At 42.0% G+C, this 27,962-nt stretch overlaps 1 protein-coding gene across 4 annotated transcripts; it reads right to left on the minus strand.

Annotated features, from left to right (window-relative positions):
* Positions 1-160: 160 nt before the first annotated feature.
* On the minus strand, positions 161-27,962 carry cep20 (centrosomal protein 20). 4 transcript variants are annotated; one of them, XM_080207032.1, is made up of 5 exons: positions 27,888-27,962; positions 11,879-12,076; positions 6,405-6,486; positions 3,249-3,385; positions 161-2,873 (listed from the first exon to the last, which is right to left on the minus strand). In XM_080207032.1, exons 1-5 carry the CDS (start codon positions 27,913-27,915, stop codon positions 2,800-2,802), a joined length of 519 nt encoding a protein of 172 aa, XP_080063158.1. In that variant the 5' UTR covers positions 27,916-27,962; the 3' UTR covers positions 161-2,799. The 4 variants fall into 4 exon arrangements, with proteins under 4 accessions (XP_080063158.1, XP_080063157.1, XP_080063160.1 ...); XM_080207031.1 differs by having other exon boundaries at positions 162-2,873; positions 6,405-6,489; XM_080207034.1 differs by lacking the exons at positions 161-2,873; positions 6,405-6,486 and having other exon boundaries at positions 3,255-3,385.

The raw sequence follows: 27,962 nt of genomic DNA on the forward strand, positions 1-27,962 counted from the left end.
AGCATCCGCAGTAATTTGCTTTTATATGGATTTAAAAGACATTACAAGCTCAAAGATTTAAGGAGGAGAGTTTGGGCACAAGGAGGAGAATTGTGTTTTTTAGTGGAGGGAGGTATGATTTATTTTGAAAAAGACGGGTATAGTTCCTGAAGATTTACAGTATCAGTTAGCATGGAGGCCAGGAGAAGATTTAAAGAACAAAGAAAGTACAAGCTCGTACCAATCATGATGCCCTAACTAAAAATAACACATTCTGCCCTTACTCGGTTCCTATCGCTTTATTCCTTCCCTATTCATGTATCCATCCAGATGCCTCTTAAATGTTGCTAATATGCCTGCTTCTCTGGCAGCACATTCCAGGCACCCACCATACAGTGTGAAAAACAACCTTCGCACATCTCCCTTAAACTTTCCCCCTCTCACCTTGAACTGGTGTCTCCTTGTAATTGACACTTCCACCCTGGGGAAAAGCCTCTGACTATCCACCCCATTTATGCTCCTCATAATTTTGTAGACCTCGATCAGATCTCCCTTCAGCCTCCATCTTTCCAGTGAAAACAATCCTACTTTATTCAACCTCTCCTCACAGTCAATGCCCTTGAGACCAGGCAACATCCTGGTGAAGCTTTTTTACACTCTCTCCAAATCTTCCACATCCTTCTGGCAGTGTGGCAACCAGACCTGCTTGCAATACTCCAAATTTGACCTAACCACAGTTTTATATAGATGCAACACGATTTCCCAACTCTTATACTCAATGCCCCGGTGATGAAGGTAAGCATGCCATATGCTTTCTTAATCACCTTGGCCACCTGTGTTGCCACTTTTAGGGAACCATGGATCTGAATGCCCAGACCCCTCTATGTTAGTGTTCAGTTTGGTGGCACATTGGGAAGCAGGAGGTGGATCTGGTGTATAGTTGAGATCAGAGAAGTTATGAGAGAACAGCGAACAAAGATGAGGGATTAGTTAAAGGAAAGTTTATTAGTCATTAGTAGGCTTACATTAGCATTGCAATGAAATTACTGTGCAAATTAGGCTACGGTGTGGGTTCTGCAGTGGCAGCTGAACAGAATGGTCTCAATCCTAGTGAAAATAACTCCTGAACCTTTCAAACCATTTGTCGAAGCTGAGTTCAGAAGGAGCAAAGGAGATTTTTAAAGAGACTATGTACAAGTAAGATAAAAAGTTGGGATTGTCTTTGCTCTTCATGGTCCTGTAGTGGGTTGTTTCAGAAGAGTTTAAAACATTTACTAGTTTGTTTTAGATGTTGCGAATCCAACAATGTTTTTTTGTCTAGTTAAAAATTATGTCCCGAGCAAAACATTCTAATAAGAAATTGATATAGCATGATCCAAATCATTGCACAAAATAGAACACAGCTTTTAAACCATTTTAAATGAATTAAATAAATTGAATAGTCCTTTCAAAATTAAAGGTTCTGCAAATGTCTTTGAACAGTAACTTCCCACATAACAGAAATACTTTCGGAACTCAGCATAAAGCTCAGAGTGCCTTTACTACTGCAGTGTCTTTAAGGACGCAAGTGGCAAAATCTTAACTTGAAGGAAGGTCAACAACATGCGCTGCCAAAATGAATAGCTTAGTGCAGAGTCGACACAAAGTTTGGATGAAGTTGTGCAGCTTACTTAATTTGGGACCAGATATCTAAGCTAATAAAAATTGGCCAATGTAGTGCATTCTCCATTAGTGTCCTAGCTTTTGCCAGTAAACCACCTCAGCAGGAATTTGGATATATATTACACATACTGAGCTTTATATGGCTAGAGCTCAGCTGACTATCGTCAGTGCAATAGACCTGTGCCACATCACAAAAAGATAAATGGTAATTTTGTCCCAGAGACCATTAAACTGAACTCATTGTACAAGACAATCCATTAGGAGGGAAATTATATTAACCTTTCATCCTTAATAGACATCTTCCACAATAATCTGCATTTGCATAGTAATTAAACATAGTCTTCAAACCCATTCATACGCAGATCTGCCCTTATGTCAGCAATTTAACAGTATAGAAAATTTGTTGTTTAAAAAGAGCTAAAATAAAGTAATATTAAAACAGCAATTACAAAATCAAATTTATTATGTACAAACATGTACAATAAATATGGATAGAAAAATATGATAAACATTTCCAAATACTAGTTTCATTGTTCAATTGAAGACATCAATGCATGCCCAACATGTTTAACTGTAATAGTTTTATGTGTAGGCTGACTGCTGATAGCCCCAGAGGTTGGCCAGCTTGAAATAGGCAGAGCAACAGTAACCCAATTTAAAAAAAGAGAAAATAAGAACTAAACATTGAGAAAAATAAGACTGCTGGATCTGGATGCTAATATTTAAATTTACAAGATAACTTGGTCAATCACCAAATTATATTTTGTTGAGGAAAATAAGCAGGATTAAACTAATTGATAAAAGCAGGCTATTAAAATAACAATTCAACCTTAGACAATTGGACAACATGCATATCACCATATTAAAAACTTTGAGTCAAATATCATTTAGTACATTTGCTTGCAGTACGAAAGCTAGCAGTACAAATGTTCATGCTGTTCCACAGTGATCTGATGCTGTTCTCAATACCAATAATTAGCTAACATTCAGATCTTCCAAATAAAGCTACAGATCATGCCAATTTAAGAAAAAAAAAATGAACAGGAACCAGAGCACCAAATTACTTTGTAGGATGCTACTGGGATACATTTACCTTTACAGCTCAACAAACTGCAAGGTGTGGCGTAACACATGAGTAAAAGGATAGTCAACTGTAAGTCAGTGTCCACCACGGAGAACAAAGTGGTCTTCAAAGCTTCTTCCAGCTAATCTGCCAGATTCAGGCAAGTCATCTGGAAACAAAAACATCTACACTTTACAAAATTGAAAAACAACAACATGGTTAGGGGTAGAAGTGACTGGATAAAAAGAGTGAACAAAAGCATTACAGATGCTGTAATTTTAAACTGTGCTGATAATTGAATATACCATTACTGATGGGCACTTTCATATTACAATACATTAATAAGAAACAGAAAATTGATTTGATAAAAATAGATTTTAGAAGGAAAGACTCCTAGTTAAATGTTCAAATGTGTGTTTTTGTTGTTTATTATTAAGTTGACATTTTGGGACTGAAATGAGATGTGTTGTTGAGTTTAATCATTGACATCTTGTGCAGTGCAACACATTTCCAGCTTCATCCAGATCCATTTCAAATGGCCTACCTGGGCTACGTTTCTCACTTGGTTGCTTTAAAGTCATTTTCTTTATATTGGGCATAGATGCACCTTTAATCAAAGCTTTAACTCCATCTTCTTTGCTCTCGTTTACAAAGTGAGCTAGGATTCCATATAGCAAAGGCCTTTAAGCAGGAAAACAAATAAACACATGTCAAAATTTAGTTAAGCAGTAATTTACTACATTTAACAAAATCATTTTTAAATTAGTGATTAAAAAACCATAAATTCAAATCAGATACTGTGCTGCAAGACACATTTGAATTCAGTCAGATATGCCACTTTTCACAAAATTAGCCTTTAAATATCTATGAAATACTCTATTTTTCTGAAACATTTTGTATACGCTTTCATAAGGTTGCACAGTATTTCAATTCAACAAACCTTAGAGGATTAAATTATTACTTTATAGAAAATATTCCAAAACGGACCTTCCTTCTATTAAGTTGATCTTTCTCTACACTAGTTCTGACTGTAACACTACATTCTGCACCCTCTCCTTTCCTTCTATGCTTTGTCTGTACAGTGCTCAAGAAATAATATTTTTCACTGTATATTAATACATGACAATAATAAACAAAATCAAAAAGATGTCTACCATTTAATAATGTTTCTGCATCCAAAGGTGCGTACAGCACACAGACAGGTTTAAGACACAAGAGTTAACTTTTCTGTTCAATAGTTTGGAGAAAAAGCTCATTTAAATTTATACCCAATGCTGGAATGTATTTATCTCAGAAATAATAGAAATGCTACAGTGCAGAGGGAGGCCATTCGGCCCATCGAATCTACATCGACAATAATCCCACCCAAGCCCTATTTCCAGCACCTAACATATTTACCTCGCTAATCCCGCTAACCTATACATCCCAGGACACTAAGGGAAATTCAGCATGGCCAATCAACCTAACACACACATATTTGAACTGATGAAGGGGCAGCACTCCAAAACCTACCAAATAAACTTGTTAGACTTTAATCTAGTGTTGTGAGACTTCTTATCACATCTTTGGACTCTGGGAGGAAACTGGAGATCTGGAGGAAACCCACGCAGACACGGGGAGAATGGGCAGACTCCACACAGACACTGACCCAAGCTGGGAATCGAACCCAGATCCCTAGAGCTATGAGGCAGCAGTGCTAATCACCATGCTGCTCCATTACAATTAACAAATTGCATCAATAAATTTCACAGCAAAATAAACCTGAGAAAATTATTGAAGTTAAAGTAACCTCTAGGATGGGGGAGGGGGGCTAATACATTTCAAAACACTTCACCAGTTTTAAAGCAGCCATTCATTCATCCCATGTTCAAATATTAAGCTATTAACATTTCTGGATTACTGGTTAAATAATATTTGACAAGGTTTGATATTAAAGATAGAAGGATGGTAGGAGTCGAGGGCCTGAATGCGATCACTGTCAGTAGAGAGGTAGTGCTTGATCGACTAGCGGGACTGATGGTGGACAAGTCCCCGGGACCGGATGGAATGCATCCCAGGATTCTGAAGGAAATGGCAGAGGTGATAGTAGATGCATTAGTGATTATTTACCAAACTTCGCTGGATTCCGGGGAAGTGCTGGAAGATTGGAAAACGGCTAATGTTACGCCGCTGTTTAAAAAAGATAGCAGGCAAAAGGCAGGGAATTATAGGCTGGTTAGTTTAACGTCTGTTGTTGGAAAAATGCTTGAATCCGTCATCAAAGAAGAAATAGCGAGGAACCTAGAGAAGAATTGTTTGATAGAGCAGACGCAGCACGGATTCGTTAAGGGGAAGTCGTGTTTGACGAATTTATTGGAATTCTATGAGGATGTGACTAGTGCGGTAGACAGAGGGGAACCAGTGGATGTAGTGTTTCTCGATTTACAAAAGGCGTTTGATAAGGTGCCGCACAAAAGGTTGCTTCAGAAGGTTAGGGGGCATGGAGTTGGGGGCAAGTTGTTAGCGTGGATAGAGGATTGGTTATCTAATAGGAGGCAGAGAGTTGGTATCAATGGGTGCTATTCTGATTGGCGGTTGGTAACTTGTGGAGTGCCGCAGGGATTGGTGCTGGGGCCTCAGCTATTTACCATTTATATAGATGATATGGAGGAGAGGGCTGAGTGTAGGGTGATGAAATTTGCTGATGACACGAAGATAAATGGAAAAGCAAATTGTGCGGAGGGTGTGGAAAGTCTGCAGAGAGATCTAGATAGGCTAAGCGAGTAGGCGAGGACCTGGCAGATGGAGTACAATGTTAGCAAGTGTGAGGTTATCCACTTTGGCAGGAATAATAGTAGGAGGGATTACTATTGGAAGGGTGAAAAGCTGCAGCATGCTACGGTGCAGAGGGACCTGGGGGTCCTTGTGCATGAGTCGCAAAAACCCAGTCTGCAGGTGCAGCAGGTGATCAAGAAGGCGAATGGAATGCTGGCCTTTATAGCAAGAGGGATAGAATATAAAAGCAGGGAGGTCTTGCTGCAACTGTACAGGGCACTGGTGGAGCATTGGTGAGGCCGCAGCTGGAGTACTGTGTGCAGTTTTGGTCGCTGCACTTGCGCAAGGATATTTTGGCCTTGGAGGGAGTGCAGAGGAGGTTCGCTAGGCTGATACCGGAGCTGAGGGGGTTGGACTATGAAGAGAGACTAAATAGACTGGGTCTGTACTCATTGGAGTTTAGAAGGATGGGGGGGGGGGATCTTATAGAGACGTATAAGATAATGAAAGGGATGGATAGGGTAGAGGTAGAGAGATTCTTCCCGCTCAGAAAGGACAACTGGACTAGAGGGCACAGCCTCAAGATAAGGGGGGGCAGTTTAGAACGGAGTTGAGGAGGAACTTCTTCACTCAAAGGGTGAATCTCTGGAATTCTCTGCCCGTTGAAGTGGTGGAGGCGACCTCGCTAAATATATTTAAGACACGGGTAGATAGGTTTTTGGTAAGCAAGGGAATTAAGGATTATGGGGAGAAAGCGGGAAAGTGGAACTGAGCCACTTCAGATCAGCCATGATCTTATTGAATGGCAGGGCAGCCTCGAAGGGCTAGATGGCCTACTCCTGCTCCTATTTCTTATGTTCTTATGAAATTAAAACAAATAAAGCACACAACCCATTGCATAAAATGTTATTTTGAGTCAATTAAAAGAACATTAGGATTTGCTTACACTGTTTTTGTGCTTGAGTCTTCAATTACATTCAGCTCGTTCACTAGAAACTGTCTGTCTAAGGGTATCTCAGGTTGGCCAGCTTCTGTGTGGAAAAGTTTTCTGTGAAACCTCTGTAATGATAATATTTATTGCAACTCCTCATCTAAGTAGAAGCATAAGCTGCTTTATACAACTCTAAGTAATTACAAGTCCTAAATATGCTCTGCAATTGAAAACATTCTTTTTTAAAACTTAGTTAAAAGGTTAATGAAACGTTATATAAATGATGCAACTGGGTCATAATTTAACATTACTGGAACTTCTTTAGTGTTTTCCTTTTCCAACATATGAGACTGAAGGACTTTTTCTGATGCAAATGTTGCTTAAATCAATGGTAAAAGATAAGATTTTAGACTTAAAAGTGCAGTGTCTGCACTATATCTTCTGGGATGAGCATATCATAATTAAACATAACTTTGGATACAGGAAACAGCTTGAAGCAGCCAAGGACAGGCAGAGACACGTAGAAGAAAGGCACCAAAAGTATGTACAAGAGCGATCAATTGACTGTGGTATGGAAAACTAGATGCTTTGATTGATAAAGTCGGTTTGGAATGTATGTTTTGTGGCAGCTTTTATTACAGCATTGTGGCCAAGAGGATGCTGTAATAGCCGCGTTATAGGGAAGATGAGGTACCATTGCTAAATGGGGAATCTGGGGTTGTACTTACTGGTACCACAGTCAGATAAACCCAGAATACACAGAACACACGCCGGTTAATCATGTGTCACGATCCTCACAACGATTTTGACAAGTACTCTGTAAGACGCCTCCTCAACTACTCAGTGTACCTGGTGGTAAGGGTGCATATCTTCATGATGATGAGATTATGTAAGAGACAGCAGACAACATATTCTGGGGAGTACTGCAGGGAAGTGTTGTTCAGGCATCCTCATGGTCTGCCTGATGTCGTTCTGTGAGCCAGCATGCCTCTTGTTATACGCAGACTACGCACCAAAACCTGAGCTGGATGGTCAGTGATCGGTCTAGTTGCCCATTAGCCATCCTTTCTCGTGATGGTGCAGTATAAAGGTATGACTGCTAGTAGGATAATAAGCACTGAGCTGCATGATGCTGAGTACAGTTACACACCAGCTGGACATTGAGGCAGCAGAACTGTTTATGGTTCTGATAATCAAATGCTTTCTTCCACTGCATTTACTCGTTACTTTCCACAGATCCCTCATGGCTAACACCAAATGCCTTCACCAGACTTGACTTGCGTGTAGTCAAAGGCACCCTGTACCCTGAGGAAGCCACCTGCTCCAGTATGACCTTGAACACAAAGTTGAAGGCCACAGTCACCTTTACAGCCAATGGCAATGTCACACTCACCATACTGAGCCTGTAGGTCTACTTGCAAAGATGCCAGATTTCTGTGGGCGATGCCATGGTAAAACAGAGATGCCATATTCACTGTTCCTCACTGATGTGGAGTTGGGAGGAGAATTACTCCGAAGACCCTAGGTAGATAGGGTCTCATATGCAGACCCCTTCTTCCTCAATTCCTTCTCCAAGCCACTTTTCCCAAACTCATTTTTTCAGTCATGCTGCAATGGGGATAAACTATGGGAGCCATGACTGTGACCAGACCCCTTAAATTCAGAACCAAGGTCTTCACCATGTGTCGCATCACACTCTGTACACTTCAACGATAAATAGCAGTACAAAACTCCAAACACTTGGAACACCACAACGGCTAGTTTAAATCAATTGGTAACTAACCTGAAAGTGGTTAGCATCTGCACTTCTAGTGCTAGCTGAACCAGATAGTGGGGTCATTAGTGCAGGCGTTGGGAGCACGTGCTGCACTTATGCAGAATAGGCATATCCCTACATCAGTCAGTGTGTAATGTGGACTTGACTCTAGCCCCAAATGCTCCAGCTAAAACCTTCTCTTGACCTCACACAGCTGAACATGCGTTCAGCAGCAGAAAGGACTCCCCCAATACCACTTTCAGGTTAGTTACCAATTGATTTAAACTAGCTGTTGTGGAGTTTGAAGTTTTGCTCTGCTATTTAAACTTGGTGAAGTGTACAGAGTGTGATGCAACACGTGGCGAAGACATTGGTTTTGAATTTAAGGGTCACAGTCATATGGCACCGATATGATCTGAATCTGATATGGCACCTATTGTGCCAAAATACAAGTACTGCAGAACCAAATTGTGTGGCCAAAAATTAGAAGCAAGTGACATTTAAAAAGATGGAAGAATTGAACAGCAAAGTTCCAAAATTCTGAAATATTTTGAAAGCTTCAGAAAATCTCAGTCCATTCGTCTCCAGGATGCAAGTATCACTCGTGAGCTAGTATTTAACACCCAAACAGAGTTATCTAGTAAGGTGGCAATGCGCCCCTAATTGAACAGCTGCCATTTAGAAGATTGATATAGGCCAATTCAGAGGGCATTTAACAGTTGACTACACTGGTGTGAAACTAGAGTCATAGACAGTGCAGAATGAGTAAAGACAGCAAGTTTCCTTTTCTGAAGGATATCAATGAACCAATTAGATTTATTTTGTATATATTAAAGACAAACAGTTCTACAACCGCTTTTTTTCCCAGATTTAGAAGAAAAATTTAAAAGCATGAATCTAAGTTCACATCTGCCATGATAGGATTTTTTTTTAAGTCATACCAGGTTGTGTAGGTCTCTGGATCATTAACTAGTGCAGGAACATAACTACAATGCTATATATCTTAACATAACTGGAGTACAATAGTATAGTGGTTGTTAATCAGGTGAAACTTAAAACTGGTCATAATACAGGGAACTTCTATTAAATATTGGAGACAAGGACAAATTTAGAGCCCCCAAACATTGCCCTTCCTGCTATCACAATAATGCCCAAGGAATAGGAATGAAATAAGTATTGTAGCTTGAATATACACTCAAGTCCATTTATAAAAAAAAGACACTAAACAAGTTACTCATTATCAAGTTTCCTGAAAAACAAATATTTGATTTACGTTGATATAATGTATTGTACAAATATTCAAGACGACAGTGCTCAGAATATAGAAACTCTACAGTGCAGGAGGCCATTCAGCGCATCGAATCTGTACTGACAACAATCCCACACCAGGCTCTATCCCCACAACCCCATGTATTTACCCAGCTAATCCCTATAATGTAAACATCCCGGGACACTAAAGTGTAATTTAGCATAGACAATCAACCTAAGCTGTACATCTTTGGGATGTGAGAGGAAACCAGAGGAAACCCATGGGCAGCATGTGCAAACTCCACGCAGACAGTAATCCAAGGCCGGAATTTGACAAAGAATTTGACAAAGTACCTCATAAGAGGTTATTGCAGAAGGTCAGGGGACTTGGAGTTGGGGGTAAGGTGTTAGCGTGGATAGAGGATTGGTTGTCAAATAGGAGGCAGAGAGTGGGGGTCAACGGGTGCTATTCGGATTGGCGGATGGTGACTAGTGGAGTGCCCCAGGGGTCGGTGCTGGGGCCTCAGCTTTTTACCATTTATATAGATGATCTGGAGGAGGGAACCGAGTGTAGGGTGTCGAAATTTGCGGATTACACCAAGATTGGGGGAACGGCAAATTGTGCGGAGGGTGTGGAGAGTCTGCAGAAGGATCTAGATAGGCTGGGCGAATGGGCCAGGAAATGGCAAATGGAATTTAATGTTGGCAAGTGTGAGGTGGTCCACTTTGGTAGGAAGAATGGTAGGAAGGACTATTACTTACGTGGTGAAAAACTGCAGCAGGCGACGGTGCAGAGGGACCTCGGGGTCCTTGTGCATGAGTCGCAAAAACCCAGCTTGCAGGTGCAGCAGGTGATCAGGAAGGCGAATGGGATGCTGGCCTTCATAGCGAGGGGGATTGAATATAAAAGTAGGGAGGTCTTGCTGCAGCTGTATAGGGCATTGGTGAGGCCGCAGCTGGAGTACTGTGTGCAGTTTTGGGCGCCGCACCTGCGCAAAGATATTTTGGCCTTGGAGGGAGTGCAGAGGAGGTTTACTAGGCTGATACCGGAGTTGAGGGGGTTGAGCTATGAGGAGAGGCTGAATAACCTAGGCTTGTACTCATTGGAGTTTAGAAGAATGAGGGGAGATCTCATTGAGACGTATAAGATGATGAATGGGATGGATAGGATAGAGGTGGAGAGACTCTTCCCGCTCAAAAAAGACAGTAGGACTAGGGGGCACAGACTCAAGATAAAGGGGGGGCGTTTTAGAACGGAGTTGAGGAGGAACTTCTTCACTCAAAGGGTGGTGAATCTCTGGAATTCTCTACCCGTTGAAGTGGTGGAGGCTGCCTCGCTAAATATTTTCAAGAAGCGGGTTGATGGGTTTTTGATAAGAGAGGAGATTAAGGGTTATGAGGAGAGGGCGGGAAAGTGGAACTGAGCCACGACAGATCAGCCGTGATCTTATTGAATGGCGGGGCAGGCTCGAAGGGCCAGATGGCCTACTCCTGCTCCTATTTCTTATGTTCTTATGTTCTTAATTGAACCCAGGTTCCCTGGAGCTGTGAGGCAGCAGTGCTAACTACTGTGCTACTGTGCACTGACTGATCAGGAAAAGATTCCTAAGAAGTTTGGTATAAGCAAAAAAGAAAGCACTCAACTCTAATTGTGCTGTCAGCATTCAAAGACAACACGTAGCCACAACAGCATAAATCATCTTATACTATTCTTCCTCATGTTAGAATGCAGTTCCATAGCTACTGGCATGTCTGCAGTATTTCACCCAAGTGAACATTTTCCACATGTGAAATAAGACAGGAATAGTTACAGCTGAGTCTCAACCTATTCTCACTAGTTCAGCTGCAGTTAGCTGGCATTTTCCTTACCTAACCCAGTGATACTAACTGTAGTGAACTGGCTGCTATTCTACTAAGATCAGGTCAGGAATCAAACAGATGCAAAGCTCTGAAAACCAGACAATAATCCTACCAAATGAGCCATCAGGTTAGTTTGTGTTTTGTTTGAGTATTCATTTCTATATTGCAAATATATTTGGATCTTCCATATGTACATCGAGTTTTTGGTGATTAAATGCCCTTTGATTTTTGGATGCCTATTCCATATACTGAATAACTGCTGGGCACTTTGAAGATTAAAGAACTGTGATGCTGGGGATTTGATTTTACTTGTTAACTCAAAATTAAATCTCCTCCATCACCCAATTGTGGCAAAAAGTACATGGCACGGACTTAATGAAGTTACAGCAACAGGAAACAGAGTAAACAATGCAAATGAAATATTACTAATATGTTGCCTGAGAACGATCATAGTCTTAAACTGAAGCTCATCAGTAACCTTTTGAGCTGCAAACTTGATCGATTCAATCAGTTTAATATACACATTACTACTGAGTGAGAGACTGTAAACACACATTAAAAAGTACACCTTCTCAGGACAAATATATTTTTTGTACTTCTGTTGTACAACACTGGATGTACATACCTGCTGACAGCACTGACGCAGTGTACTTGTATTTATTAAACTCAAGATATTCACGGATAAGTTCATTAATAAGAAGATTTTCATGGGAGAGTGGTGGTCTTGGCTCACTCTGATCATCCAGGGCACTAAAAACCTCTGCTCGAATTCGGGCTTTCAGTTGGCCTAGTACACCTCTCTTTTCCAGGGTCTCTTTCAGAACTATAAACCAAAAGAGAATTTCTTTTTTAAAAAATAGGCTTTTCAAAGGGCTGCAGACTGATGGGCTATAGGTGAGTTACATGATACACCAGGAAAAATAACACATTAAACCAAATTAGTTAAAACATATCTGCTACCTTCCTGAAAATAACTGGCAGTGACTGACAGATTTAAAATTATCCTTCAATTAACAGTATTATTCTGACAAAAAACACACACACATAGAGCATAGAACATAGAACATTACAGCGCAGAACAGGCCCTTCGGCCCACGATGTTGTGCCGACCAGTTAAAAAAAAAACAATGACCCACTAACCTAAACCAATCCCTTTTCGTCCATAAACCTGTCCACAGACCTCTTAAACGCCCCCAAACTAGGCGCATTTACAACTGCAGCAGGCAGGGCATTCCAATCCCTCACCACCCTCTGGGTAAAGAACCTACCCCTGACATCTGTCCTATAACTACCCCCCCTTAGTTTAAAGCCATGCCCCCTCGTGCTAGATTTTTCCATCAGAGGAAAAAGGCTATCACTATCCACCCTATCTAAACCTCTAATCATCTTATATGTTTCAATAAGATCCCCTCTTAGCTGCCTTCTTTCCAGCGAAAACAACCCCAAATCCCTCAGCCTCTCCTCATAGGATCTCCCCTCCATACCAGGCAACATCCTGGTAAACCTCCTCTGCACCCTCTCCAAAGCCTCCACATCCTTCCTGTAATGTGGGGACCAGAACTGCACACAATACTCCAAGTGCGGCCGCACCAGAGTTGTGTACAGTTGCAACATAACGCTACGGCTCCTAAATTCAATCCCCCTACCAATAAACGCCAAGACACTGTATGCCTTCTTAACAACCTTATCTACTTGATTCCCAACTTTCAGGGATCTATGTACACATACACCTAGATCCCTCTGCTCCTCCACACTATTCAAAGTCTTCCCGTTAGCCCTATACTCAACACATCTGTTATTCCTACCAAAGTGAATTACCTCACATTTCTCTGCATTAAACTCCATCCGCCACCTCTCGGCCCAGCTCTGCAACCTGTCTAAGTCTTCCTGCAAACTATGACACCCTTCCTCACTATCTACCACACCTCCGACTTTGGTGTCATCAGCAAATTTACTGATCCACCCAACTATACCCTCATCCAGATCATTAATAAAAATCACAAACAGCAGTGGCCCCAACACAGATCCCTGAGGCACACCACTTGTAACCGAACTCCATGATGAATATTTACCGTCAACCACTACCCTCTGTCTCCTATCCGCATATCTGCTTTCACCATGATTGCATGACAAGACATAGTAGGATGACAAACAACTTGTGTAGCCAGAACTGGCAAAGCATATCTACATTGTTTAAAAGATATGGAAGAAAAACATTTCAAATATATTAACACTGATGAGAAAGCTTAAATTTTGCATTTTACCATTAGTTTTATATCTTGAAATCAATTATGTTTTTGAGCCATATTTAGAAAGTGGCAAGGCAAGACATTTCGTTATATTCTCTATGAATGAGCCATCGCTCATTATACAAATGCTATAGTTGCCATTTAAAATTGAAACCTAACTTTGAAATAATGAATAAACAGCACCATATTATACTACTTTACTCAACAGTTTGGGGAAAAATCAGGCTCTGTTGGGAGGTCAAGGAGAGAACACTGGAGCCTAACCTTTATACACTTACAAGGATTTATTTAAGAGATTTATCAGGCAGCACGGTGGCACAGTGGTTAGCATTGCTGCTTCACCAGAGCCAGGGACCCGGCTTCAATTCCTGGCTTGGGTCACCGTCTGTGTGGAATCTGCACATTCTCCCCGTGTCTGCGTGAGTTCCTGCGGGTGCTCTGGTTTCCTCCCACAGTCCAAAGCGGGTTAGGTGGATTGGCCATGCTAAATTGCCCCTTTAGTGTTAGGGGGACTAGCTAGAGCAAATGTGGGGATGTGGAGAGTACAGACTCAATACCGTGCAGAGGAGGCCAATGATTCTAAAGAGTATAAATTGAATATTATGCACTTGCAATGATCAAGTCTGCTGAACCACCTCAATACAATTAACAGCCAACTGATAAATAAATAAATAAATAAATAGATAGATAGATAGATAGATAGTGTTCTTTGCGCTGAATTTCACTTTCCCTGACATCAGGGTGAATCTGGTGCCAACTCAATGGGATGTGCAGGTACCCAGCAGCAGTCAGATCATCAAGCAGAGTAAGTAGCCAATCAAACTGGAGTATTCTCAGACGGCAAGCCAGGAAGTAAAATGCACTGGAAATTTAATTTAAAATAATATTTTTCAGAGACTGAAATAAACATGGCATTACAGTAGAATAAATGTTTAATTTTACAAGAAGTTTGATTTGAAACTTATTGAGAAATTTGACATTTCATATGAAAATTAAATATTCAGAGTTAATGAGGCTATTCAGCAATGATTATAAACTTTAAAAACACCCCTCTCCTAACAAGGTGTAACTTCTTCAAAGGATTTAACAGCAAGACTAACAATGACAAGTTTATCAGTTCAGGGCCATCTACTTGAATGCAATCAGGGAGAGGATGGGGAATTTTCAACAGCACACTCTATAGGGAAGCACAGAATCACTTGCAGCAATTTCCAGTTTTCTACATTTACCAGCATGTGAAAGCTCCTGCCGCTGTTGGTTTCAGAGAAGTAATAATGGTGAACACTGAGTTTCCCTTCACTGTCAATAATACATAAAATACAGCACAGACCATTCAGCCCACATAGTTTATGTCAATATTTATACTCTATTTGAGCCTTTTCCTACTCTTCCACATTTAACGCGCAGCACAACTTTCTAACCTCTTCTTCATCACATGCTTATCGAACATGGCCTCACATGCATCTAAACAATTTGCTTCAACTGCTCCTACATTCCCAAGTTCTACATTCTCACTGCTCTCTGGGCAAAGAAATTTCTTTGGTTGTTTGATATTTATTTTTATGCCCCAAAAAGAGAAAATTCTGGAAAATCTCAGCAGGTCTGGCAGCATCTGTAAGGAGAGAAAAGAGCTGATGTTTCGAGTTCAGGTGACCCTTTGTCAAAGCTTAAAGTTTTGAAACAAAACATCAGCTCTTTTCTCTCCTTACAGATGCTGCCAGACCTGCTCAGATTTTCCAGCATTTTCTTTTTTTGTTTCAGATTCCAGCATCCACAGTAATTTGCTTTTACTTTTATGCCTTCTAGTTTCATTGTCCTCACAACTTTAAACATGCTCCTTCCACTTACTTTGTACAGATCTTTGGTCATTTTAAAGGCCTATATAAGTCACTCCCTCAGCCTTTCCATCTCAAGACACTAGTCTTTCCTGACAGGTATAACTTGGTCTTTATAAATCAGAGTATCGAGTATAAAAGTTGGAGTGTTACGGTGAGGTTATATAAAGCATTGGTGAGGCCGAAATTAGAGTATCGTGTACAGTTTTGGTCACCTAGTTACAGAGTGTAGAGAAGGTTCACGAGGATGTTGCCAGGACTTGAGAAGCTGAGTTACAGAGAGAGATTGAATAGGTTAGGACTTTATTCCCTGGATCGTAGAAGAGCGGGGAGATTTGATAGAGGTGTGTAAGATTTTGATGGGTATAGATAGAGTGAATGCAAGCAGGGTTTTTCCACTGAGGCTAGGGGAGAAAAAAAACAGAGAGCATGGGTTAAGTGTGAAAGGAGAAAAGTTTAAAGGGAATATTAGCGGGGGGGGGGGGCTTCTTCATGCAGAGAGTGGTGGGAGTGTGGAACGAGCTGCTGGATAAACTGGTAAATGCAGGGTCACTTTTAACATTTAAGAAAAACTTGGACGGGTTCATGGATGAGAGGGGTGTGGAGGGATATGGTCCAAGAGCAGGTCAGTGGGATTAGGCAAAAAATGGTTCGGCAAAGACAAGAAGGGCCAAAAGGCCTGTTTCTGAGCTGTAATTTTCTATGGTTCACTGATTTGGTATCATCTCTGTAATTCTTGTTTTGCATCCTCTCCAGTATTTCAATATCCTTTCTTTAGAAAATGGAAACCAGAACCATACCAAACACACCAAGAGGGGTCTAACCATGATGTAACATAGAGCACAGCTTCAGCTGACTCATCGTAAGGGTTAATTAAATAAAGGGACAGGATTACGCCATTGTATCTAGGGATTTTAAGTGCCACTAGTCAAAAAAGCATTTTAACTGTAAACAGAGCTTTGAAAGGCTGGGTTTTGGGGATGGAGCTAAAATTAATAACATACCTCAATATATAGTTTTTGAAAGGATAGTTTTTGTTAGGGATATGGAATGATCATCCTTGCTAGGAATGGAATGGAAGTAGCAAAACAAGGGGATATTGTAAATAGGAAAATAATAGAAAAAGACTTCAATTTCAATTGGAGACTGTCAGAAATATGGATACTTACTTCAACATGTGAAGTAGGGAATATTTTAATTTTGTGTTAAGTAATGAGCCTCAGTAGATCAATGATAGATTATCTTGCTGATTTGGGACACTTTTGAAAATAGTGTTCGGGGAGATAGTGGAAGCAGATAGGATAGTGAGCTTTAAGGGGCATCTGGACAAATACATGAATAGGATGGGAATAGAGGGATATGATCCCCGGAAGGGTAGAGGGTTTTAGTTCAGTCGCGCAGCATGGTCAGTGCAGGCTTGGAGAGCCGAAGTGCCTGGTCCTGTGCTGTAATTTTCTTTGTTCTTTATATTAATTGCTGTATATTTAGGTATAATAGTATGCCAGTCACTCATTTTCAAAAGGCTCAGTTTGCAGATATGAAGAGAGAACTCAAGATGGTTAAATGGGAGACGGAGCTTTTTGACGATTACTGTAACATGTGAAGGAAATGGCACAATTTAAAAGGAGAATCTTGAAAGCAAATAAAGCCTTTAACACCAATTAGAGGAGGATATACGATAGGCAGCTGCAGTGACTTCATAGAATGTTAACAACTTGCACTTGAGAAAAAGTATTTCAAGCCTTAAAGGAACAATTTTGGTTAGGGAACAGTAAATTAAGAAAAGTGTTCACAAAAAGAAATATTGGACATGCTAAACTGAATCTCAAAATGAGGATATTTGACTACAGACAAATCTGTTTTTATTTTTCATGAGCTGACAATTAGAGAACAAATGAAACCTTAGCAGGGTGTTTTGGGAGAAATTATGGATGAGAAGGGCATGATAGAAAAACTGAAGGTCCTAGTTTTTTGTTTTTAACTGAAAAAATTAATGTTCAAGTGGGTTGTTTACACACAACGGAATGAGCTCAAGATGGAAAAAAGCAACATCTCTACATTTAAATTATTCTAGGATGCTGAGGTAGTTGAAGTTCCAGGTAATTATTTTCCAAAACTCAGAGAACCAGGACGGTACTAGATGATTGGTGGAAGATATGCCTGGTGCTCTTATTTAAAATCAAATCAAGTCAATGGGTTTAATTTTTTGGTAGAACAAACTTGAATGCAGATTACAGAGTCAACGGCAGGGTTCTAAGGAACATGGAGAAACAGAGAGATCTTGGGGTTCATATCCACAGATCTCTGGAGGTTGCCACTCAAGTGGATAGAGCTGCGAAGGCTTATAGTGTGTTAGCGTTTATTAACAGGGGGTTTGAGTTTCAGAGCCATGGGGTTATGTGTAACTATACCGGACATTGGTAAGACCACATTTGGAATATTGTGTTCAGTTCTGGTCACCTCACTATAAGAAGGCTGTGGAAGCATTGGAGAGAGTGCAGAGGAGATTTACCAGGGTGCTGCCTGGTTTGGAGGGTAGGTCTTATGAGAAAAGGTTGAGGGAGCTGGGGCTTTTCTCTTTGGAGCGGACGAGGATGAGAGGTGACTTAATCGAGGTTTATAAGATGATGAGAGGGATTGATAGAATGGACGTGCATTTCCTAGGGTGGATGTAGCTGTTACTAAGGGGCATAACTATAAGGTTCATGGTGGGAGATATAGCAGGGATGTCCGAGGTAGATTCTTTACTCAGAGTGGTCAGGGTGTGGAGTAGATTGCCTGCTGTGATAGTGGAGTCGGACACTTTAGGAACTTTCAAGCAGTTATTGGATAGGCACATGGGGCACTCCAGAATTATAGGGAGGGGATAGCTTGATCTTGGGATTGGACATAGCTCAGCACAACATTGAGGGCCAAAGGGCCTGTACTGTGCTATAATGTTCTATGTTTCTATGTAATCTCAAGGTTAACAGAAAGCATCATTATGGATCCAATTTATAAGCATTTAGAACACTACCTCAATAGGGAATACCAAGAAAAGATTTTGGAAAGCAGAGTCATGTTTGACAAACTGAATTCTGATTTTTTTTTAATGATCTAGAATAGTAAACCAGGGAAATTCAAATACTTTTCCACTAGGTTTTGCATCTAGAGCCATATTAACAAAATGTGCTAAAATTCAGTTTCATGGTATCTTGGGGATATCATGATACATTGTAAAAGGACCATGGAGTGATTTTCAAAGAGGCTGAGTTCCAATGGGGTCTGGTATCCAGGCGGATACCCCCAGATATCTGCGCTGGGACTCCTCTTGTTTAAGGATTCTAGAGCAGGACATAATAAGACCCATCAAATCCACATAAACAGAAGTGTGAAATTAGAATCTTAGAAGGAAGTAAATTGGATCAGATAACTTGAAGAGGGGTTGAAAGAGGCAGATGTTCTTCACTATAGATAAATATGCGGCCAGATTCAGAGCTAGGGTACCGAGAGTGGGTGCAGAGTAAAGAATGTGGCTAAGACTTAGAAGAGGTTATGACTATTTCCTAAATGCTCAAACCATCAGGTGGCAACAGCCAAAAGGAATACTGCCTCGGCTGCATTGCCAGACCATTCAGTGTAAAACTGGGCAGCAACAATATTTTTGTTGAAGCTACAACATTTTGGATTTGGATTTCCTGGAGAGGGATTTGATTCAGGGCTTTAAAGTAAAAGGTTATGACAACCCAGAGTTTGCAATGATAAATTACATTAACTCCATCTCACCCACACAATGTTTGGAAGGCGGGCATTATTTTCCTAAATAGCTAAAACCGAACCACTCTTAGAAGAGAGTAATTTACAAAAAAGAATTCCACAAATGCTGGAACAATGAAATCATACAGAAATGTAAAATACAGCACACCAGCTGGCAGAAAGAGAATTAATGTAAAGGTTGACATTTCAGGTGTATTGTCCCAATGATGGATTGGGCAAAACATGCAAGAGGCCAGAATAATGATAAAAAATACAAGTGGCTGTAACATGTTGTATATAGGCAAGAAAAATACACAAACATTCTGCATGGTTGGGAATGCCCAAGCAAAAGCTGAAAGTGATGTACTTGTGGACTCTTCACAAACTTGCCATCCAATGTGTAGCAAAGTCAACAAAACCAATAGAATCTTTCACTGGATTGTCAAAACATTGGAATTCAAGTTAGAACACACAAGAAATGGAATCAGGAATTAGCCACCAGGCCTTTCCAACCTGCCCTGTCATTCAATACAATCTGTGACAGACTCAACTCCTTCTCTGTGCCATTTCCTCATAGCCCTCTATTCCTCAATCTATTAAACATTTATCCACCCCCACTTTAAATAATTTTATTGATCCAGCCTTCACCACCCTTTGGGGCAGAGAATTCCAGAGATTCACCACCCTCTGCTGGAAGAAATTTCTACGCACCTCGGTTTTAAGTGACCCACCCTTTATCTTGTAGCTCTGTTCCCTTGTTCCAGACTCTCACTAGTGAAAACATCTCACCATCTATCCTGACAACCACCCCCTCAGGATCTTATATGTTTGAAAGAGATCCATCTCTCACTCTTTTAAGCTCCAAGGAATACAGACCCAGACTAATTAGAGGATCAAAGCTTTACAGTGCTCTGGTCAGACTGCACCTTGAATTCATACAATCCCTACAGTGCAGAAGGAGACCATTCAGCCTGTCGAGTCATCACCAACCACAATCCCATCCAGGCCCTATTCCCATAAACCCACATATTTACCCTGCTTATCCCATGACACTAAGGGTCAATTTAGTGTGGCCAATCAATGTAACCCACACATCTTTGGACTGTGGAAGGAAAACCTGTGCAGACATGGGAGAACGTGCAAACTCCACAAAACAGACATGAGGCCAGAACTGAACCTATATTGAACCTGGTGCTATGAGGTAGCAGTGCTAACCTCTGTGCCACCAATGCTGCATATCCAGCTCAGAAACAAGAAAGATGATCAAAATAGTGCAGCATGCTCAGTCTGCGTTACAAGAAATGACTTGAGAAACTTGGGTTTCTCAATCTGGAAAGGGAGACATCTAAAAGGGGATCTTAAATGCATAAGAGATATGGGAATGAAAACATAAATCCTGAATATTAGCTTAAAGTATAAGTAAAATCCAAGGGCAGATTCAAACTCAAAGGATAATTTGCAGACTAATGTCTTTAAATGATTCATCCAATGATTATCACCATGGGAAATAAACTGCCAGATATATTAGTGAAGCAATAATAAACAATTAAATATTGCAACAGCGAGGGGAGGAGACAGGCTGTTGGATCTCTCTGGGTGAATGAAGTAGAGAGGGCCAAATAGTTTATCCCTTCCTTAATTATCCTGAGAAAAAACCCACTGTGGTTGGAAATGACCAGTAGGAAGGAAACCTTTCATTAGTAAAATGCTTATTTATCTTTCAGTCTTTATTTTTCAGAGTTCCAAAAATCCAATGTTTATCTATCTGTAATGACTTTAACAAGGCCACGATGTGGACTTCTTAGAATATGAGCTCCCAGATTAAGGCAGTAATGGCTTGTCCAATCAGGGAGTTCTGCATGTGTACATAACATGGAGTGTCACTGTTACTGGCACTCCAGGTTTATACTCTGTACCAGGAAATGTCTGTCTGAGTGTTGCTTACTATGTAAATAAATATCTTTGAAGACACAGACTGATATATTGTGCCTTTCCTGACATTTTTCTGTTATTCCTGGCAGTGAATGTACCTACCACCAATCCTGCATTAGTAACCAATGACCTCTTCTATCATTATAGAACCATCCATCATCCAATGTCTGCTGCCACCAACACCTGGATTTTAAAATTCTCATTCTGGTTTGAGTTCCTTCACAGCCTCCTTCCCCAAATCTTCAATCTCCAGCCCTACAACGCCAAGACATCTGTGCTCCTCCAGCTCCAACTTCTATTACCCCTCTCTAATACTTTAAGACCTCATTAAATCCTACCTCTTTGACCACGTTCTTAGTCACCTGTCCTAATAATACTTCATGTTGCTCACAGTTAAATTTTGCTTTAAAATACTTCCGAAGGCACCATAGAACATTTTACACCATTGAAGGTGTTATATAAATGAAATCTATTGAAAACCTAGTGGCAGTGACTTTGGTGCTACAAGGCACAGTGATGAAATTAGCATGTCAGTGTGGCTCAGTCAATAGCAAAAGGTCCTGGTTCAAGTTCCGCGATGTGGAGATGCCAGCATTGGACTGGGTAAGCACAGTAAGAAGTCTCGCAACACCAGGTTAAAGTCCAACAGGTTTATTTGGTAGCACAAGCCACAAGCTTTCGGAGCACTACCCCTTCATCAGGTGAGTGGGAGTTGTATTCACAAACAGGGCATAGAAAGACATGTCATTTTATGCCGTTTGTGAACGCAACTCCCACTCACCTGATGAAGGAGCAGTGCTCCGAAAGCTTGTGGATTGTGCTACCAAATAAACCTGTTGGACTTTAATCTGGTGTTGTGAGACTTCTTACTGTTCAAATACCACTCCAGGGCTGGAGTGCAAAAATCAAAGTTGAGACTCCAATGTAATCCAAACAACAACTCATGTTGTCGAGGAGCATTCACTGACCAAACTTGAAGGCAGGCTTAAAAAAGTTTATTTATTAGTGTCACAAGTGGACTTTGTAGGAATAACAGATGTGTTGAGTATAGGGCTAACGGGAGGACTTTGAATAGTGTGGATGAACAGAGGGATCTAGGTGTATGTGTACATAGATCCCTGAAAGTTGGGAATCAAGTAGATAGGGTTGTTAAGAAGGCATACGGTGTCTTGGCGTTTATTGGTAGGGGGATTGAATTTAGGAGTCGCAGCGTCATGTTGCAACTGTACACAACTCTGGTGCGGCCGCACTTGGAGTACTGTGTGCGGTTCTGGTCCCCACATTACAGGAAGGATGTGGAGGCTTTGGAGAGGGTGCAGAGGAGGTTTACCAGGATGTTGCCTGGTATGGAGAGGAAGTCCTATGAGGAGAGACTGAGGGATTTGGGGTTGTTTTCGCTGGAAAGGCAGCGGCTAAGAGGGGATCTTATTGAAACATGTAAGATGATTAGAGGTTTAGATAGGGTGGACAGTGATAGCCTTTTTCCTTGGATGGAGAAAGCAAGCACGAGGGGGCATGGCTTTAAATTAAGGGGGGGTAGTTATAGGACGGATGTCAGGGGTAGGTTCTTTACCCAGAGGGTGGTGAGGGATTGGAATGCCCTGCCTGCTGAGGTTGTAAATGCGCCTAGTTTGGGGGCGTTTAAGAGATCCGTGGATAGGTTTATGGACGAAAAGGGATTGGTTTAGGTTAGTGGGTCATTGTTTTTTAACTGGTCGGCGCAACATCGTGGGCCGAAGGGCCTGTTCTGCGCTGTAATGTTCTATGTTCTATGTACATTAACTGCAATGAAGTTACTATGAGAATCCTAATGATTCTATCCAGCCACTGAACAAAAGAACAAAGAAAAGTACAACACAGGAACAGACCCTTCGGCCCTCCAAGCCTGTGCCAAACATGATGCCCCAAGCTTAAAAAAACCTTCTGCCTTTACTCAGTCCATATCCCTCTATTCATGTAGCCATCCAGATGCCTCTTAAATGTTGCTAATGTGCTTGCTTTAACTAGCTCCTCTGGTTGCGTGTTCCAGGCACTCATCACAGTGTGAAAAACTTGCCCTGTACATCTTCCTCAAACTTTCCCCCTCTCACCTTGAACCTGTGCTCCCTTGTAATTGACACTTCCACCCTGGGAAAAAGCCTCTGAATACCAATCTTTTCTATGCCCCTCATAATTTTGCTCACTCCATCAGGTCTTCCCTAAGCATCTGTCTTTCCAGTGAAAACAATCCTAGTTTATTCAACCTCTCCTCATAGCCAACACCCTTGAAACTAGGCAACATCTTGGCAAACCTACTTTGTACTCTCTCCAAAGCTTCCACATCCTTCTGGTAGTATGGTGACCAGAACTCATGCAATACTCCAAATGTGGCCTAGTCACAAGGTTTTATACAGCTGCAACATGATTTCCTAACTTTTGTACTCAATGCCCTGGCTGAAGACGACAAGCATGCCATATACCTTCTTAATCACCTTGGCCAACTGTGTTGCCACTTTTAAGAAACTGCACTCCCAGATCCCTCTACATGTTAATACTCCTAAGGGACCAAACCATTTTACAGTATAATTCACACCTAAAATTTGATCATCCAAAATGGATCACCTTGCATTTGCCCGGATTAAACTCCATGTGACATTTCTGTGCCAAAATCTCCAATCTATAATCTTGTTGTATCCTCTGACAATCCCTGGCACCATCAGCAACTCCACCAATCTTCATGTCATCTGCGAACTTACTAATCAGACTTCCCGTTTTTTCCCTCCAGGTCATTTATATATACAGAGGTCCCAGCACTGATCCCTGCTGAACATCACTAGCAAAAAGTATGACAACACCAGGTTTTAGTCCAACCTATTTATTTGATAATATACTCACAAGCTTTCGAGGGGACTGCCTCTTCGTCAGGTGAATGGAGAGTTCTGGCCTCAGACAGAGCATATAAAGCACAGACAGTTTAGAGATTACTGATTAAAATGCGAATCCTTACACCTAACCTGCTGTTCAAGACCTGAAGTGGCTGATAATGTGAGTGGAAGGAGCACTGATCACAGTTTTAAAGAGATGTGTATTGTCTCCAGACAGTACAGTAAGTGAGGTTTTGCAAACCCAGGCAAGTCACGGGGGTTACAGATAGTGCGACATGAACCCAAGATCCCTGTTGAGACCGTCCTCATGTGTGCGGAACTTGGCTATCAGTCTCTGCTCAGCGACTCTGCGCTGTCGTGTGTCGTGAAGGCTGCCTTGGAGAATGCTTACCCGAAGGTCAGAGGCTGAATGCCCGTGACCACTGAAGTGTTTGCCAACAGGAAGGGAACAGTCTTGCCTGGTGACTGTCGAGCGATGTTCATTCATCCGTTGTCGTAGCGTCTGCATGGTCTCCCCAATGTACCATGCTTCGGGACATCCTTTCTTGCAACGTATCAGGTAGACAATGTTGGCCGAGTTGCAAGAGTATTTACCATGTACCTGGTGGATGGTATTCTCACGTGTGATGATGGTATCCGTGTCGATGAGACTGATAGCCAAGTTCCGCACACATGAGGACGGTCTCAACAGGGATCTTGGGTTCATGTCGCACTATCTGTAACCCCCGTGACTTGCCTGGGTTTGCAAAACCTCACTTACTGTACTGTCTGGAGACAATACACATCTCTTTAAAACTGTGATCAGTGCTCCTTCCACTCACATTATCAGCCACTTCAGGTCTTGAACAGCAGGTTAGGTGTAAGGATTCGCATTTTAATCAGTAATCTCTAAACTGTCTGTGCTTTATATGCTCTGTCTGAGGCCAGAACTCTCCATTCACCTGACGAAGAGGCAGTCCCCTCGAAAGCTTTGGATGTGGTCTTTCTGGATTTTCAGAAGGCGTTTGACAAGGTACCTCACAAGAGGTTATTGCAGAAGGTCAGAGGACATGGAGTTGGGGGTAGGGTGTTAGCGTGGATAGAGGATTGGTTGTCAAATAGGAGGCAGAGAGTGGGGGTCAATGGGTGCTATTCGGATTGGCGGTTGGTGACTAGTGGGGTGCCCCAGGGGTCGGTGCTGGGGCCTCAGCTATTTACCATTTATATAGATGATCTGGAGGAGGGAACTGAGTGTAGGGTGTCGAAATTTGCTGATGACACCAAGAATGGGGGAACGGCAAATTGTGCAGAGGGTGTGGAGAGTCTGCAGAAGGATCTAGATAGGCTGGGCGAATGGGCCAGGAAATGGCAAATGGAATTTAATGTTGGCAAGTGTGAGGTGGTCCACTTTGGTAGGAAGAATGGTAGGAAGGACTATTACTTACGTGGCGAAAAACTGCAGCAGGCGACGGTGCAAAGGGACCTCGGGGTCCTTATGCATGAGTCGCAAAAACCCAGCCTGCAGGTGCAGCAGGTGGTCAGGAAGGCGAATGGGATGCTGGCCTTCATAGCGAGGGGGATTGAATATAAAAGTAGGGAGGTCTTGCTGCAGCTGTATAGGGCATTGGTGAGGCCGCAGCTGGAGTACTGTGTGCAGTTTTGGGCGCCGCACTTACGCAAGGATATTTTGGCCTTGGAGGGAGTGCAGAGGAGGTTTACTAGGCTGATACCGGAGTTGAGGGGGTTGAGCTATGAGGAGAGGCTGAATAAACTAGGCTTGTACTCGTTAGAGTTTAGAAGAATGAGGGGAGATCTCATTGAGACATATAAGATGATGAATGGGATGGATAGGATAGAGGTGGAGAGACTCTTCCCGCTCAAAAAATACAGTAGGACTAGGGGGCACAGCCTCAAGATAAAGGGGGGGCGGTTTAGAACGGAGTTGAGGAGGAACTTCTTCACTCAAAGGGTGGTGAATCTCTGGAATTCTCTGCCCGTTGAAGTGGTGGAGGCTGCCTCGCTAAATATTTTTAAGAAGCGGGTTGATGGGTTTTTGATAAGAGAGGGGATTAAGGGTTATGGGGAGAGGGCGGGAAAGTGGAACTGAGCAGCGACAGATCAGCCATGATCTTATTGAATGGCGGGGCAGGCTCGAAGGGCTAGATGGCCTACTCCTGCTCCTATTTCTTATGTTCTTATATTATCAAATAAATAGGTTGGACTAAAACCTGGTGTTGTCAGACTTTTTACTGTGTTTACGCCAGTCCAACGCCGGCATACCCACATCAGAACATCACTAGCTACAGATTTCCATTCTGAAAAACACCCTTTCACCTGTGCTTTTCTTTGTTCTTTTGTTCAATGGCTGAACGGAGTCATTGGATTCTCTCAATAACTTTATTGCAGTTTTAATGTAAGTCTACGTGGTCTTCTATAACCAAGTAAGAAGTCTCACAACATCAGGTTAAAGTCCAACAGGTTTATTTGGTAGCATGAGCTTTTGAAACACTGCTCTTTCATCAGATGAGTGTGTTCTTGGTGTGTGTATATAGATGGTGTAATTCTGTTGTTTCATCTGCTTCGCAGTGTTTCAGAAGTGGTCTGCTGTGTCCTGAGTGCAAGTTGAGAATATGGACTCTATCCTGGTTTCCAGGTTGCAGCACCTGCTGTAGAGCTGGTGTACGAGGTGGTTGAGGAGAGAGGTGCGACGACAAAGTCTCTCAGTGTAGTCTGTGTTATAGGTTGACTTGATTGGGTTCGTGGTCTTTTCGGGATCTTGTCTGCTTTCTTGCATCTTTGTAGAAACTTGATGTCTGTGTCGATATGCACGATCTTCTTGGAAATCCACTCCACTTTGAGGAGGCAGTTTGCAGTGTCAATGGTAGTTATGATGTGGAGATGCCAGCGTTGGACTGGGGTGGGCACAGTAAGAAGTCTCACAACACCAGGTTAAAGTCCAACAGGTTTATTTGTTAGCATGAGCTTTTCAGAGGGAACACTACTCCTTCATCAGGTGAGTCTTACTCCAAATTTATGCATAAAAAGCCTTTAGATTCTGCTTGAAGATACTTCATGGCCCCCTTATGCCCTTCTAATTTCACATTTGAGTTCCTTCCTACTTCTACTGTACACCAAGGCTTTGCCAGTTTTTGCATGCCTAGACCTATTGCATGCTTCCTTTTTCCTTGGCTTACAATTTCCCCTTGTCATTCATGGTTCCTGAATCTTGCCATTTCTATCCTTCATTTTTGCAGGGGATAGGCCCTATCTTATACTTCAATCAACTTGCCTTTAAAAGCCTCCCACATGCCAGACATGCCCTGAAATCGCCACTTCCAATCCACATTCCCCAGTTTCCATGTAATTTGGATCTAATTGGCCCTTGCTCAATTAAGCACTCTCACCTGAGGGCCACTCACCTTCATCCACGACTACCCAAAATCTGATGGAATTACATCAAACTCAAAATACCGCTGCTTGTACATGTGGAAGGGTACATGCTAAATAAGCAAGAGCAGCACTGAGAGAGTCTGCACTGTCAGAGGTGCTGACTTTCAGATGATAGTTACAGCAAGAGCTCTAACTGACTACTTAGGTGGCTGCAGGGGATCCAAATGGCCCTATAAGCTAAGCACAGTAGATATATTAAGAACATAATATTACTCAATATTTTACCCTTCAATCAAAATCCAGATGCTGTGGGTCACTGCTGTTTGTGGGATCTTACCGTGCACACAGGCTGCTCAACAAAATCCCATACTATATATGATAATGAACTGTTACACTGGTTGACGGGCAGCATATGCTGGACTGGACTGGGCCAGCCCTCATTGCCCACACCCGATAACATTATTCTTCTGTTTAAAAGAGCGCGCTCTGAGGCGGTGGGAACAGGCGCTACATCAATGCAATTCCACACAACAAACGGCCCGCGAATCCGGAGCCTCAGCTCTGCCCCAGCCCACAGACAGCCTGCGGTAAAGCCTCCCCGCGAGGAGCGTTGAGGGCAGTTCGAAGCAGACACAGCCCAGGACACCTACCGCCCTTCAGCTCGCTAACCGTCGCCATTTGAGCGCCTCCGCCGCCGCCAGCCCGTCACGTGATCTCCTCGCTCA

The sequence above is a fragment of the Carcharhinus amblyrhynchos genome, chromosome 18 (genome assembly GCF_965287045.1).
Source record: "Carcharhinus amblyrhynchos chromosome 18, sCarAmb.v2.hapA, whole genome shotgun sequence".
In the NCBI taxonomy this organism is placed as follows: Eukaryota; Metazoa; Chordata; class Chondrichthyes; order Carcharhiniformes; family Carcharhinidae; genus Carcharhinus; species Carcharhinus amblyrhynchos.